This window comes from Hippocampus guttulatus, chromosome 1 (genome assembly GCF_054856545.1).
Source record: "Hippocampus guttulatus isolate MCC_2025c chromosome 1, RoL_Hgut_1.0, whole genome shotgun sequence".
In the NCBI taxonomy this organism is placed as follows: Eukaryota; Metazoa; Chordata; class Actinopteri; order Syngnathiformes; family Syngnathidae; genus Hippocampus; species Hippocampus guttulatus.
Genome location: NC_141261.1, coordinates 15,068,202 through 15,084,813, shown reverse-complemented (window position 1 = coordinate 15,084,813; position 16,612 = coordinate 15,068,202). Strand labels below are relative to the sequence as shown.

Here is a 16,612-nt window from a genome sequence, read left to right as displayed (position 1 = left end):
GCATTAAAATAACTTGCACACGCGAAGCATCTTTAATGGGTGCACGAATGTAAAGAAAAAAGAAAAAAGATGACAGATAACCAGAGAGTGTGATTTTTGTAGAAATGTGAACGAATTTAATTTAATTGAACACGTTGGAATGGTTCGAGTCGGTCAAGAATTGCGGCCGGAGGAAGTCAATCTTGAAAATCTCTCAATTTGGAAATTCTATTGCGTGAATGTGGGAATTGTGTCAACGTCATCAACAATTGATGCCCGTCTGTCAACAATTTCAGGATTTACCGGGACGAAGGATCGAAAATTGCGGAAAGACAAAATGAATTAGTTGGGGGGTGCAATCATGCGAGGCCTCGCAATTTGTGTTTTGAAGAATGATAGAAAAGTGGTCGTTGCATTGCCCGATTTAGTTCTTTAATATTACGGGAAGGTTGAGGGAGATGGGGGAAAATGAGAGGGGCGAATAAAAAGAAAAGTTTGATTTTCTTTGTGGGGGGGTGGAGAAAAACACTAAAACACATGATGATACTGATGATAAGAATGTGTTTTAGAAGAGGCCCGCGCAGTCATCACGTCATCGTCAATAGGAATTAAGTTGGAGGGTCGGAACGCGCGTGGGATTGAATCTTTGCTGTATTATAACATGCACGCGCGCACGCAGCGTTTCACGGTTTTTAGTGTGTGATCCGTTAAATCCCACCCACCCACTCACTCCATGTTTTAGTGGTGAAAAAAAAAGAGGAGACCAACTGGCTGCGGCGTCCTCCGCCTCCCCGCGAGCGAGCAGTCGCCGGATCGCAAGATGGAGACGGAGCCGCGTTTGTCTTTCGGGCGGACGCCGCCAACCTGCGGGGGCCCCGGCGCCGGTGGCTCCCCGCCGCCGGGCCCCTTCCTTCCCTGCGACGAGCTGCGCCAGGTCGGCCCTGGCCGCCGCCTCGGATCCGCGGCGCCCGCGGACGCCGCGGGGGAGGCGGACGCCTACGCCGCGAGCGCCGCGCCTCACCGCCACTTCGGGGACTTCGCTTGCCATCCTCCCGCCTCGCCGCCGGAGAAACACGCCAAGTTCTTGGAGGCCTTCGGTCAGGAGCACAAGGCCGGACTTGGAAGCGCCAAGGCCCCCTTCTACCACCAAAGTAAGTTGCCATTACTCTGTCGGATTCCTTTTTCTCCCTCCGCCCCCCAAATTGCCGTCGCAATGCCTTTGAAATTACGCGCAGGAGCTTCTTTTTTTTTTTTCCTTCAAACTATGAGTTGACCAGCTGAGTGAGATAAAATTTGTTTTGAAAAGCTCGTGGAAGTAGAAAGCAATCGTAGGCCGGCTCTGACCAGCGGACTTATTTTGAATTCGGAGCATAAAGTGAAGGGGAACAACAACCTGCATGTGCGAGTCAATAAAAGCCCCCCCCCCCCCCCACCCCTCAAAAAAAGAGAAAGGCCACCAAATGACTCGTTTGTCCTTCTATGCGATCTCGGTCAGTCCAGTCATTGAATCGAAATGACTCTTGCCGTAAAACGAGACATTTCATTTCTCGTGTCCGCAGAGTCGACAAACTGAAGAAAACACGTGCAAGTGTCAAATCAATTCATGAATCGAAATTGTTGACATTTCACTCGTGTCTCGATTGAAAACAAACTTCTGGGGATGTTATCGCTTATTTTTTCTAAATGACTGTTCGTGCTTCCCACGTGCCGCAAAATCAGTGACGCAATGTCCCATTGGCTCCAAGTATCTGCGTGTGTATCGATAAAAGTCATCATGTTTATGGAAACGGAGCTACAATTCGCGACATTTGGTCCGATTTGATTAAATTGTGTTCTCTGGCGTCGCTGTTTGTCCCGCTCAGGTCACACGTCATTCAATTGGCTGACAACGCAAAGCCCGTCAAAGCCTTCCGTTAACAAAAGCGCCTCCTTTATCACCTCCTTTTAATGGGACATTATTTATCCAGTCATTTATTCCCGTTGGAAACTTTTGACCCGAGGTATGTGCTCCTCATTTTCCACGAGTTTGCCAAGGTCGCCTTGTCTCAGCTGTACATGACGATTAACCCCCCCCCCAACCCCCCAAGGAAAACAACAACATGCCAACAATTGATTCAAAGCAGGAACCCGATTTTTTTGTTGAAAAAGAAAATACCGGATGCGATTTTATTATCACGTGGCGTCACGTCGCCCAGACTTATAATTGTCGCCGCCACGTTCGGTTACAGCCTGTTTTGACAAGAGTTCATTTGGTCTTCCTGTTTGGTCTGCTCTTAGATTATTATCTCGAATCACGATCAAAATGTGCTTCTTTTTTTGGGGGGTGTAATTAATTCACTTTTTATACAATTCTTCACCAAGGAAAGAGCAGCATGTGAGAACTAACAACTTTTTTTTTAAACCGGATATGACGAGAAAGAAAACATAAACGTAAATAATAAGAACGATATTTTGCATTGAGAGCAGAAGGGCTGCGCTCCACATTGCTGTAGATGTGGTCGCTCCATTTTTTTTTAAATGACCTTTCACGATGACCTTGGAGGTTTGGTTCAGATTTCTCCAGTTATTGTTTTCAATGTTGCCTAGCTCCATGTTTGAGGGGGGGGGGGGGTGTTACCTCACAGCCTCAGCGGACAGAGGGAATGTTTTTGTCATGAAGCTCAACATCGGATCGCAAATGAAGCCTGCGAGCAAATTGAACGAAGAGACGAGGTCGGCCTGGAGACGAAAGGCAGACGGCGTTTGGTTTTTTTTGTGGCTCCGGGAAATGCGTTTGGACGACGGGGTTTCGTGGAGCAAATAACACGGCGCCAAGTGGACTGAATTGTGCTTTCGCAAGATGGGACCTTCAAATTCAAAACAAAATCGATTTCCTCTTTTTGCTGATAGAAAAAGCAAAATGGCAATTGTGTCACTCACAACCAGTTTTGCGATGTGTTTTTGTTCCCCATCTGGGATTTGCCTCTTTTTTTCCCCCAACAACTACGCGTAAATAATGGATTGGAAAAGAAAAAAAACAAAACAGCCCTGAAATTTCACAACCTGCAGCTCTCTTACGGCCTTTTTCTCACTTTGGGTTGGACAGGTGAAGCCATTGCTCAAATATTTCCACTGCGTAAACAACGCTGGCGGCCATTTTCTCACGTCGCCTCTTCCTCAAGAGGAATCAAAATCACAGTTTCGGAATAATTGCCGCCGGGGACGTCGGAAAAGTCACTCATTTGGCAACTCTGACGTCAGCAGGGACACGCTCAGACCCATGAAAGATACAAAAAAAAATTGACAGAAAAAGAACAAAAAATGTCAAGAGCAAAATAAACTCTCATCAGTCAAATGGATGAACTGTCCAAAGCGGCGGATGCAACTGTTGCCGTTGGCACAGGAGCAGAAAGCCGGGCTTTTTGCGCCGATGCAACGGGACCAGACTCGACGCTCGGTCCGCATATTTGGAATAAATTGGCTTGAGATCATATTTTATTTTTTTTCCATTTAAAACGTGTGCCTTGACTCCGTGAGGTTGGCAAACTTGGCAGGCAGATGACATGTTTGCATTCCAGAAACTAATATGAGGCCAGGTTTAGTCATAGTGGCTATTATAATTATTATTATTATTATGAGTAGTTGTAGTAGTAGTAGTAGTATTCAAGTGATGGTGTTGATCATATAAAAATAAAAAGGTGAACACATGTTTAAAAAAAAAAAAACAATGACACACACACACACAGAAGCTGGTGCCGCCCCACTTTTGATATTTAATTTTTTTTTCCTTTTTCCACACCTCAGTCCGTGAGAAAGGTGCCCTGAAGGGCTACTCGGGCATGGGCGGCGAGCGCTTGGACAAGCTGAAGGAAGCCGGCGGCTCGCTGCTCTGCGGCGACTCCATCGCCGACTCCATCGATCTGTCGGGCAAGAACAAAAAGCGGCGCAACCGCACCACCTTCAACACGTTCCAGCTGGAGGAGCTGGAGAAGGTCTTCCAGAAGACGCACTACCCGGATGTCTACGCTCGCGAGCAGCTGGCCCTGAGGACGGAGCTCACGGAGGCCCGAGTCCAGGTGGGTGGGCGCCCGCTTGACCAACCGCCGACCTGCGGTCGTGCAACCCTCTTGAATTTTAGATTTCATTCTTTTTCTTCTTGACAAACAAGCTTTGAAAGCAGAAAAAAAATCCTTTCCAAATAATGTATCAATGAACATTTTCAATTGACTATTCAAACTGTATGCTTGGACAATGCGTTTGTTGTTCGAGAGTAGAGCGTGCGGCGCCCTCTCTTTCTCTCGCTCTCTCGCGTTTTCCTGTCAAGAAAGCAAGTAGCGCAGGTCAAAAAAAAAGTCCAACATTTCACTAAATGAGCACCTTGTGTTTGGTGGCGTTGACTCCATGTGGAAATAATTCCAGTCGTCTGTTCCTTGCCGGGATTAAAACCACCGGTCGCATTTTTAAATTTTCTCGAGTCACCCAGTAGAGATTTGATCAATATGATGATGAAGTTAATGCATTCTTGCTTGTTGTATGAGCTAAAAACCTGACCGGCACAGAAATAAGATCTTCTAAAAAGGCTTCAATGACGCAGTATAAAGACGGTAAATATGAAACAGTCCCTGAAAGGTCATGTTACACGTGGGACTGTACGGGTCAGGCGCGTTTGCGGCAAGTGCCACCACAAGGTGGTTGGTCGCAGGCCACACACTCTAAAAGGCGGAACGTCCTCGTAATGGCTTTCGAATGGTAATTGGGCCGCCCGAGCACACGGGAAGGAGGAAAACCACATGCCAGTGAGATTACGTGTAATGATGACATTTCCATCGCATCTGTTGATATACGCGGATGATAACTTCCACCAAGACTTTTATTGGCCTCAAGAGCAATGCAAAGCGTCAACCGAGCGAAATGTAAATATGCCGAGAAAATCGCTGCGGATTCCACAGTCACATTTGAACAACGACTGCAAATTGAAAGGTCGAAATATGGGCAGGATTCTTTGATACCACAGTGGATAGGATGTCTGTTAATATGCACAATACTGACTGCACGCGTAGGTTTGGTTTCAGAACCGTCGAGCCAAGTGGAGAAAGCGAGAACGCTACGGGAAGATTCAGGAGGTCCGCAACCACTTTAGCACGACCTATGATATTTCCCTCCTCCCCCGCCACGACGCCTACCAGGTACGGCTCAAATCATCTGCTTCGTATGAACTTTCACGGCAATGTAAAGATTACCCTGGAGAAAAATGCGACCGCGCGATGGACGCACTCTACTGACCCCCGACGTCATCGGTGGTACACGCGCACATCAATTCACCCACTCTGAACGTCCAAACCACAGCGAAGACATAAATTCAACAAATAAATGTACGCAAATGTTCGTTTGATAGCACCTTTCATTCAATGGATGGATGAAAAAAAAAGCGCTTTGCACGGGATACACGGCTATGTGTGCTATTATGTTTTCTGTCTACATGTGTTGCTCCAACACCTGTGTTTAACTATCGATCGCTTAAGTGGTATAACACCTCATAGATGCTATTCATGGCATTTATCATTGCACTAGCCGACTTAAAGCCTCGTTTTTAGATACGCAAGGTGAAATTGTCTTTGTTTTATCTTTAGTGTGACAGAAAACTTAAAGTGAGCTTGACAATGAACAGCTCGAAGCCCCTTTGGTGCCAAATTGCTGCTGATTAATCGCAAAGTTGAGTTGAGTTGGCTGCTGAGCCGACGGCGCTCGTAACTGAAGGTCGCACTTGCAAGTCAAAACAAAAAAAAAAAAAAATGGGTTGAACAACAGCCGGGATCTCAAAAACCTCCAAAGTGGGTATATTAAGGCGTGCGCACATGTGTTCCTGAAACGCAGATGCAGGGCAACCTGTGGCCAGCGGCTTCGGGAGTCGTCGGAGGCACGTCGGCTCCCGGCTGCGTCCTCGGACCCGAATCTTTTCCGTCCTCCTGCATGGGTGCTTACGCTCACCCTCACAACAACCTGCAGGGCTTCATGGGCATCCCCTCGTCCCCCGGCCACCACCACCACCATCACCACCCGCCGCACCATCCGGCCATCAATGGGCTGTACTCCCTGCACGGCTTCCCCGGCGCCGAGCCTGCGGAGAACGACTACAAGCCGACGGGCCTGATGGCGCTGCGAATGAAAGCCAAAGAGCCAGGCAGCATTCTCTCGTGGCCGACATGACGGCCACGCTTGCCTGACAACTTCGCCGCGCGCACGCCACCCCCCCCCCCCCACCCCCCTCCAGCACTTCCTCCCCAGAGCCAGAAAGTCGTCCCCACCCACCGTGTATAGAGCGAATCGCCAATAGTCGCAGGGGTTCGGGACTCAGCCCTGGATGGCAAATAATGAAACGCCAAGAGTAATTGGCTCTATCGACACAAAACACTTTGAGATCATTTCAAACTCTTCAACAATCAAACGCGATGATTGATTTCGAAAGGAAAAAAAAATGCAACAACAGTGCTTTATGCGTGTTGCCAATTTGCAGCCTGCAAAAAGACAAGTCGCTTTTTCTTTCTTCGCCATTGAGTGACATTTGTGACTCGGTGATACGTCCCACTCGTGGTCCTGCATGTTACACACAGCACAAAAATATGCAAATGAGCTTTTTCAGCAAATCGATGCAAGGTTCCAGAGGGGAAAAAAAAAGGAATCTGCTACATTTGTGAATGGTGAACTGCAAACATGCTATGTCGCCTGTAGAGTATCCTGTGCACAGAGGCCCACGCATAGCCCCACCCCACCCCCCAATCACGTTTCACTTTGCCAGCTTGGAGGCATTTCCACAGAAAAGTCATGAAGCCAAACCGCAGCACGGTACGGGCGGTAATTGGACCAAAAATTACATTTAAAAAGAATGAGAACACTAATACGTTGTTCTAAATCTTTGCTAGTTTTCACATTAATGAGACCAAAGGACACGGTAGCAATTAATTCTTGTTTTCTTTGTTGTTTGATGTCTGTGACGCATGATGGCTTGACCCAAAATAAAGGTTTGCTCTGTCTACATCTGCTGTCTGCTGTTGGATGGATGGAACATAAAATAACAGAACCCTTCACGTGAACAGCGGAACCTTGAGTTTCCAAAGCTCCCCAAATGTCACGGGAAGACAATTTGGATTTTTTTTTTTTCATACGGCTTCCCAGCATGAGATGGGGTTGAAATTTTGTGGCAAGTGCACCAGTGGTGGGTGGTGCATTTCAGACCAGGGCCTTCAGCAGGGACTTTAGTGACCTAAGCCACCTCCTAATATCAACACGATCACATTGGAATTTTGGAGGGGAAAAAAACCCCAATGTGCATTGGCATTGGAGAGAGAGACAGCGAGAGAGAGGGGTACATATAGCAGATAGCCCTTTCTCTTCCTCCGAACCTCCACATTATATTTGGAGCAGGTCACTCTCGATAATCAAAACATAAGCACTTTAAATACATCATACTCACCACAGATGCTGATTACTTTTGAGCTGATAAATCCAGCTTGGCAGAGTATTGGATAGGATTCGCAGAACGTCTTTCAATAACAACCAAAAATAATGAGCTTCATTTCTACCACTGCCGAGAAGCGCTTTAGCAATAATACGGTGCGTTGCATTTTTCATTTGCAGCTTCGCATGACCGAAAAAAAATGCCCGTCTATAAATGTCCATTTATTTGTTCTTTGAAGGTTTAAAAAAAACAGGATTGTTAAGCATGTAATCACTTTGTAAAGAATTCATGATTAATTTTTAGGACATTTCAGGAGGTGTGCGTTTTGGACATTCTGTTCATACTTTGTGTTTTGATCTTGTATGCATTCTTTAAGTGGAAGTCAAATCTGACATTTTTTCTTGACAATCGCAAAATTCTACGCGAAGGATTGAGAACCGCTGGTGTGGAACGTATGTCTGCTGTGACACTGCCATCGTGTGGTCAACTCATCTCATCTCAAGTGTATTTCTCGAGCACTTGAAAACAACCAAGTGGTGCACATGGAGCAAAAACCATTCATACAACAACAAACAATAAAACAATCAACGAACGATAACGAAGACGATAGAAAGCACAAAACAGTCAAACTCGTGTCGAGCCAAAAGTCAAAGAATAAAATTTTGTTTTGATTGTGAGAGAGAATGTTTGTTTTTCTATCTGTGTACCCCGCCTAATTTCCGAAGGCAGCTGGGATAGGCTCCAGCACGCCAGGCACCCTTGTGAGGATAAACGGATTAAAAAATGGATGGATGGATGGATGGGTGGAATAATTTCAGACAAGAGGTTGATGTAATGTCCATCGAAGAAGGAAAAGGGTTGTTAAGAAGAATTTCATTGGAATAAATGAAATTCATGAAATAATCAAATCATCAATTGAGTTAATGGTATCTACGAAGGACAACTTTGTTATTTTATTTTACGTTGACGTGTATCGAACTCATTTTTGCCTCGGCTAGTTCTTTGATTGACGTGCTCGTTCACATCTTCCGCCCTCTTTTCCAACCAATCGCGCGTTAGGAGGCGGGACGGAAAGCAAATCTTGAGAAAATGGCGACCGTCGTTGTTTTGCCGCAGGCTCAGTGAAGAACCCGAATTTTGTTGGCCAAAATTCTGCGGTCGCGCGCAGAATTGCTGCAACCTAAACCCCCAGGCGTCCCAGGGTGGTCTGCGCGTGGACCGAAATGAAAGGTAAAGAGCGGTCGCCGCTGAAAAAACGCTCCCGGGCCTTGGACGACATTCGCGATCGGGGAGGATGCCACCCGAGCAGCAAGAAAATGGGTCCGCTGTCGCTGTCCGGCGGGAGTAACAATAACGGCAAGAGCGACGGCGGCTCGACGAGGAGGAGCCTGCTCGGCGACAAACGGGACCGAGACTTCGAGGGGCACAGTCGGCTCGCCAACAACCACGGCTGCCAGCCCGGCGCCGTCGGCTCCGTGAGCAAGAACCACGGCAGCCTGAGCCTCTCGTTGGATTTGGCCGCGGCGAGAAGCACGTCGCGCGGGGACCAGAGGCTGCCCGCTCTCGGCGCCGAGGCTGAGTACAAAACCCTTAAAATCAGCGACCTGGGCAGCCAGCTGAGCGACGAGGACGTGGAGGACGGGCTCTTTCACGAATTCAAAAAATTCGGTGACGTGAGCGTCAAGCTGAGCCGCAGCAACGACGAGCGGATCGCGTTCGTCAACTTTCGGAAGCCGGAGGACGCCCGGGCCGCCAAGCACGCCAGGGGCCGCCTGGTGCTTTACGACAGGCCGCTGAAAATCGAGGCGGTGTACATTAACCGCAGGAGGAGCCGCTCGCCGGTCGAGAGAGACCTCTACGGCGCCGCGCCGAGCCACAGACACTTGCAGAGGACCCTGTCGCCCACCGCCCTGGGGTACAGGGACTACCGGCTGCAGCAGCTGGCCTTGGGTCGGCTGCCCCCCCCGCCGCCGCCGCCCCTGCCCCGCGAGCTGGAGCGGGAACGGGAGTTCGCCCTGTTCGATGCCCGGGCCCGGCCGGCTTTCATCGCCGAGCGGGCTGCCTTCCGCGAGGAGGATTTTATATCGCCCGAGGACGACCAAAGAGCTAACCGGACCTTGTTTCTGGGCAACCTGGACACGGAGGTCACGGAGACTGACCTGCGGAGAGCCTTCAACAGGTTTGGCGTCATCACGGAGGTGGACATCAAGAGGCCCATGCGGGACCAGACCAGCACGTACGGCTTTTTGAAATTTGAGAACCTGGACATGGCGCACCGTGCTAAGCTCAGCATGTCCGGCAAAATAGTGGGCTGCAACCCCATCAAGATAGGCTACGGAAAAGCCACACCCACCACGCGTCTGTGGGTGGGGGGCCTGGGGCACTGGGTGCCCTTGGCCGCCCTTGCCAGGGAATTTGACCGCTTTGGCACCATCAGGACGATAGACTACAGGAAGGGGGACACCTGGGCCTATATTCAATACGAAAGTCTGGATGCCGCGCAGGCGGCTTGCACGAACATGCGGGGCTTCCCTCTGGGGGGGCCCGAGAGGAGACTCCGAGTGGACTTTGCCGACACGGAGCATCGTTACCAGCAGCAGTTTTTGCAACCTCTCCCACTCGCCCCCTTCGACATGGTGGCCGAGTCATTCGTCCACCGCGCGGCGCCGGAGCCTCTCAGGGTCCGAGACCGGACTCCCCCGCCGCTTCACTTCAGGGACAGGGAGCTCTTCCCCGGCGCCGAGTGGCCCAATCCTCCGGCTCTCCGGGAGCGGGTGCGGGCCTCCCCCTTCGAGCCCCTCGAACACTTGGAACGCGAGCGGCGGGCGCGCGAGCCCTGGTCCCTGGAGCGGGAGCTGCACGGGCGGGAGCCCGTGCGCAAGCGGCGCCTCGCGGAGGACGGGCGGCACCTCGACCACTCGCCCGACACCTCCGACAGGACAGTAAGGCGTCGGCGCCCCTCTCCGGACGGCAGCCCCGGAGGCAGCAGCAGAGACGGGGGCCGATTCAGCGATTCGGAGCGGCCCCCGCGAGGCGACAGACCCTCGCCCGCGCGCCACGCTAGCCTGGAGCGCGGCGGGACCGAGCGGAGACTCAAGGGCCTCTCTGACAAGGGGCCGTCGGGCGGCGGCGGCGTTTTGCCGGCCGCGGAACGTAAACGCAAATCCGGCGACGGGGGCAAAGGGACGGCAAAGAGGGAGCGCTCGGAGGGGTCCTCCAGAGGCGCGGCGAAATCGGACGGCGCCAAGCTGACGCTGGCCTGGCAGGGAACGCTCCTCCTGAAAAACAGCAACTTCCCGGCCAACATGCACCTGCTGCAGGGCGACCGCGGCGTCGCCAGCGAGCTGCTTGCCCACGGGACCACCGGCAAGCAGGTGGGCGAGCTCAAGATCACGCAACGCCTGCGCCTGGACCAGCCCAAGCTGGAGGAGGTCTCCCGGCGCATCAAGGCGGCGGGTCCCGGGGGCTACGCCGTCCTCCTGGCGGTTCCCGGCGCCGCCGAGGACTCGTCGTCCGACTCCACCCAGCGGCCGCTCCGCAACCTGGTGTCCTACCTCAACCAAAAGCAGGCGGCGGGCGTCATCGGCCTGCCCGTGGGCGGGGGCCGTGATAAGGACACCGCGGGGGTCCTCCATGCTTTCCCTCCCTGTGATTTCTCCCAGCAGTTCCTGGATTCCTCTGCCAAAGCTCTGGCCAAAAGTGAAGAGGACTACCTGGTCATGATTGTGGTGCGGGGTGCATCTTAAAACAAACGGCTGGGGAAAGGGGGAAAAAAAAAACAACAAAAAAAAACCCATCAACTGCTGTATTCCAGTAACCATTGCATGCCGTGTGTTTTGCATTTTGGGCTACACTAGTTCGGTTCTTGGATGTTGTATGTTGACATGTTACCCACCAAAACCTCAGGCGGCGGCTTTTTTCCCCCCGTTGCAAACAAAAAAAAATTCTTCATTTACTGTGGTTACAAAATCCGAAATGACCATTTGGAATACTTTAAAACAAATCCATACACAAAATGTTTGGTCAGAAGTGAAGCAAGCAAATGGGAGCCATGCGGGAAGTAGACACAATAACATCTCTCAAACCGGATCAATTATTCCCAATGAAGCAAGCGTTGAGCGGATACATTGTGAAGTGATCCTGGCCTGCACATGTTATTGTGTCTGCTGCTCCACATGAAAGGGGGCAGTGTCATTTTAATCCCCGGAAGATGAATGGGTGAATGCCAAAGTACGCACATGCTCTGCTTTTCAAGTTCCGTGAAAAAAGTAAAAGAAAGAAAGAAACAGGTCTTTGGTACAATAACACAAGTCATTCATGTCATGCTGCTTCTCCCCACAGTGCTCCCGTTGCTTTTTTGTTGTTGTTAAATTCATCTTTTTTTTTTTAACCAAGAAACATTTGTGTAATGACACATTGACGATGGCAGGTGGCGCACTGGGACAAAGTGGTGACATGTTTGACCTTTTGGTACTTTTTGGGTCAACTTTTTTTTTTTCCCTCCATGTTAAAGAATTGACAACCATTCTTTGATGCGCACACTCAATGTTGGACCACAGCCAGGCCCAGACGGCCGCGCGCATTACGAGCACTCCTTTGTGGAAGTCTGCTTTTACCAAGATGGTAACGATGACAGGAGGGGTCACGCAAGTGGTGACGCGCTGTCATCTGAACGCTAACTGACGCAAAGGCAAAGAGTCCGGTCAGAATTACGGCGTCGTTGCAGCGCGACGACGTATTCGTACGCCGCCGAAACTGTCACTAACAAATTCGCATTCTTTGGATAACATACTGTTGAGACATTTTAAGAAACCGTTGCAAAATTATCCGTTTGTGACTTTGCTTTTTATTTGTATACATTGGGAGTCAAAAGATTTTGATGAGTCTCACGACTGATATCTTAAGTCCCGCCATTACAAGAAGCATAGTTGATCTCAAATGTGAACTGCCTTGTAGAAACGAGGCTTCCAGGAGGGTCCTTCCGACTTAAATGTCAAAGTGAATTCTTTAATGGGAGTGGAATTGACCCTGGAGGCAACAGGAGGGTTGATCCCGCCGACCACCCGACGGCAACGACCCCAAACGAGCGCTTCTTATTGTCTTGGTAAAGGCAGACGGGCTCTCCCGAGAGCGGCGAGTCGTCCCATTTGTGCTCTCACAATAACAAAAGCTTGTTTTTACTCCGTGCTTTAGTTGATTTGTTTTGTTTCGTAGAATGTAATGTGTGGGGCGGGGGGGTTAGAAGTGAAAAAATGTTTTGTATTGACCGTCTGACCGAAACCACAAAATGGTCCTGAAAACAATTCAGTCAATCAGGCCGCGTCATTTGATTTCAGCATTTTTGAATTGACACTTTTAGAAATCTAGAACAATGACACCGAGGTCTGCTTACTGTGCCGCTTTGTACAGTGGAGATAAAAAGTCTACACACCCCTGTTCAAATGCCTGGTAAGACGACAGTCTTATTTATTTAAAAACAAACAAAAAAATAAAAGACGCCAAGATTAATCTTTCGAAAACTTTTTTTTTTTTTACCATTTAGTCACTTATCAACTATCCAATTAAAATTATTTTTTTTCACTAAGATTAAGATGAAATAAAAACATTTTTAAATGATGTTGTACAGGTTATCGGTTACAATGGAAAACAACATTTGGAAAAGTTGTTGTTTTTGAAATCCATCACGCACACCTGGCATTTCAAAGAGGTGCGTCCACTTTTTACGCCCGCCGTATACGTTGAATCACCACTGCTCTGAAATGTTTTGACGCACCAAGACTCCACCCTCGACCACGACCACAAGGCGTTCGAGTCGTGTAGCCCCCCTACCCCCCAGCTCTGCTGACTTCCGTCTTAACGTTTGTACGCGCCGATGTCATGGGGGAAGAAGGAGAGCGAGCTGTTGACGTACCTGCAAAAAAAAAAAAGAAAAAGTGCATCAATAAATTGTTCATTTGAAGGAGAAAGCTTCCAAGTTTCTTGGATGGAAGTGAATTGAGGAAAACGAGGAAATGGTTGTGTTTCCCATGAAGCTGAAGTGAAATATTCGGCGAGAGAGAGAGAGAAAAAAACGGGGAGCCCACTCGCTGTTTTGCATAGAGTTTGCACAACATAAATTACTCCGGGCAAGCATGGAGGAGCCGCAAAGCTGCCGGGCAGGAGTCCGCTCCCGGCGCTCCTCTCGGGTGTCGCCTTGTCGGGTTGCCATAGCGACCCCCGAGGCCTGGCTGTGTCAAGGCTGCTTTGAATGGTTTTCGCTTGCTGCCGAGGAGGAGGAGGAGGACCACATTCCCACGGCGGAACATTTGTTTGCAACATCAAACTCCGTCATCATCTGCTGTTGGGTTTTTCTTTTTGTTTTTTTCCTGACGCCACCGGAAGGAATCCATACAGAGGAGACCTCCAAACACACACACCACCACCACCACCCCTGCATCCATCTTAGCCGCATTTGCATGTAAAGAAGGAGGAGTCAAGATGGAACCCATCTGGAGGAGTTTAACAGTTTCGCTCCACCCGCCCACGGCTGCCGGGGTGAGTACGGAGGACGACAAGGCCGCCCCGCTAGCTCTGTATCACTAGCTAAGGTGGCAGCGGTAAGTAATGGAAGTGCGGCGATTGCCATGGTGACACGCCCAACCACACGCACGCTCCATCTCAGGCCGAGAAATGACAACATTGCTCACCTTTGATTGATGAGCCGTATCTTGAGCAAAGGTTCAAAGTGGTCATTTTCACGCCTATTCGAACAAGGAACATCCAGTCAATAATCAGCTTTATCTGCAGGCTCGAAGTTCAGGCACAGACAAACGAGATATACATTACGGGCAATAACGTCGAAACACTCAGATATATCCAAGAAGTGTCAAAGATTTACTTCTACCGTCGTCCCTCGTTTCTCGCGGGTGTTGCGTTCCAAAAAGAACCCGTAATAAGTGAAATCCGTCAAGTAGGCCACTTTATGCTTCACAATTACATATACAATACTGTATTCAATGAAACCAAAGAATCCGATTTTCAGGCCCAAGCATGCATATATATATATATATATATATATATATATATAAAATATATTTTTTAAAGATTTTACTAACAACTGACGGTTTTTAGAAGCACCGTACAAAACGTGTCGTCGACTTCGTGGGTTTTGTCACGGAGAAATTTTGACAAGCTGTACAGCGATGAGGCGCGGAGAATGTTGACATTAGTCTACAGTCTCTTTGCCATTCCGTAAATGATGTACTGTACTGTAAAAAAAAAAAAAAATCTGTGAAACAACAACATCGTGAAAGATGACCCGTGTTATAGCAAGGGATTACTGTATACCAAAAAAATGGATCACAAAAGGCGTCTGGCAGATACTTTTGCATTGCATTTCCGAGTATGGCCCTCAACGTATCAAGTCGCCCACTTACCAAAACTGACATTTACCAAAATTGACATTTGCAGTCATCTATCAAGCCATTATCCGAACCGCTTTTCCTCACGAGGTTCGCGGGTTTTTGTGGAGTAGTCCATTTCGTGGTAATAATCTCAGAACATTCACAACCTCAACAAGACAAAAGAATATAAAGCATCCTTGAAACAATGATCGCATGTTTACTGAATATGAAATGTGGGCCTGTTTTGTTGTTGGGCATGAATGGCTATAGGTGGTTCAATTCGACTTTCCGCCGTCTTGTGGAGGAGCAATCAGATCTGCCTGCCGTTACACGTGACTGGCGTTGATAGATGAACAAAAAGACATTATTTGTAGTCATTGACCAATTTAGGAGATTGGAAATTATTTTATAGAATGTTCATGTGTGTGCTTGTCACTATTGCACATTAGATATCAATTTCTAATTATCGGTCCTAAAAACAGCGTTACTTTTGATGGTTTGGCTTGTCAGTTTCGATGTTGAAATTTGGGGGGTGGCTTCTTTGTTGAGTTCATTGTTTTGTTTTTAGACTCGTACAAGATGACACATTCGCCACAAAGCCTTCTTGCGCCCAGAGTAAGAAAGCACAGCTATCAAGAGTCAGTAAAGGTCATCAGAAAAGTCATTACCGAAGTCAAGTACAGATGCCTGACAACTCTACTTAATGACAGTTATGAAGTCTTAGTATTATCACATAAGTAATAACATATTAGTATTGTCACATCAATCTTGCTGTCGTCATCTATCCTTGGGGAGCAGCATTCGATCATCTAAATTAGCTTACAAGAGCTGTATCAAACGTTTGATCCATTTCCTACCGCGTCCATACATCAAAGGTGAGCAGGGTACACTTTCAGCCTACTTGACAAAGATTTTTAAAAAGACTTGCAACACGATAACATCCATGCTGTTTGTGTGCGTTTCCTCTGAAAGGCTCCCGCGAGCGAGAAGGCTGCTTCGTCCACAGGCCGCTGAACGCACCACCATTGCTTGTCTGTCGTAAGTAACCGCTTTTGGTATTAATCAAAGGACAAAACCTCAAGGTAGGTTTTGTTTTGGGTTGTTTTTTTTTTTTTTTTGTTCTCCCTTGTGTATACAAAATCACTTCACGCGTACTTCCGGGTGGCCAAAAATGATGGCAGCACAGTAAACAAACTCGGAAATCGATCAAGGCGGAACGATTTGGGAAACGGTAAATAGCAGGAGTGGCGATTGATTTGCGCTTCCTTATCTACCGCCAGTGTGACTGTGTGATGTGCCAATCGAAAAAATAATGTTGCAAAGAGGACCACAAACGAAACGGCGATCGTAATTTAAACGGGTATGTGGATTCAAAAGTAGACGTGGTAGAAATTCAGACCTAGTCAAATCATCATTGAGGGATTAGCTCCTTAATTTACTTTTTTTGTTACTCGGATGAATGGCACCGAGACCGGCGTGTGCCGATGTTATCCGATAGGCTAGCCATTGTTTGGCCAAATAACTAATAGACAACCGAAACAAACGTTTTATACATATCTGTGGGGAAAAAATATCAATTATAAACCCGATGATGGAGGTTTTATCCCCAGACTTGAGATCATTGGAAGGAAACATAAAGGGGCAACAATAAGAAAAAGAAAAACATTGAGCCATATGTGGCGTCGCAACACTAAACACATCCAGTTTTGCGGTTCAGGTGGTGGTCAATTCCTTTTCCGCCACCCGGAAGTTGTGTACAAACATGTACTGTATCTGAAATCATTTCAATAAAATGTGAGTTCAATCCAACATCGTC

General features: G+C 48.4%; 2 protein-coding genes across 2 annotated transcripts; both read left to right on the top strand.

Annotated features, from left to right (window-relative positions):
* The first annotated feature begins 799 nt into the window (after positions 1-799).
* alx3 (ALX homeobox 3) lies at positions 800-6,976 on the top strand. Its single transcript, XM_086130440.1, has 4 exons — positions 800-1,130; positions 3,763-4,034; positions 5,019-5,144; positions 5,833-6,976. Exons 1-4 carry the CDS (start codon positions 800-802, stop codon positions 6,163-6,165), a joined length of 1,062 nt encoding a protein of 353 aa, XP_085986566.1. The 3' UTR covers positions 6,166-6,976.
* Positions 6,977-8,488: 1,512 nt separating this feature from the next.
* rbm15 (RNA binding motif protein 15) lies at positions 8,489-16,605 on the top strand. The gene has a single exon (XM_086113107.1). It carries the CDS (start codon positions 8,638-8,640, stop codon positions 11,158-11,160), a length of 2,523 nt encoding a protein of 840 aa, XP_085969233.1. The 5' UTR covers positions 8,489-8,637; the 3' UTR covers positions 11,161-16,605.
* Positions 16,606-16,612: the final 7 nt, after the last annotated feature.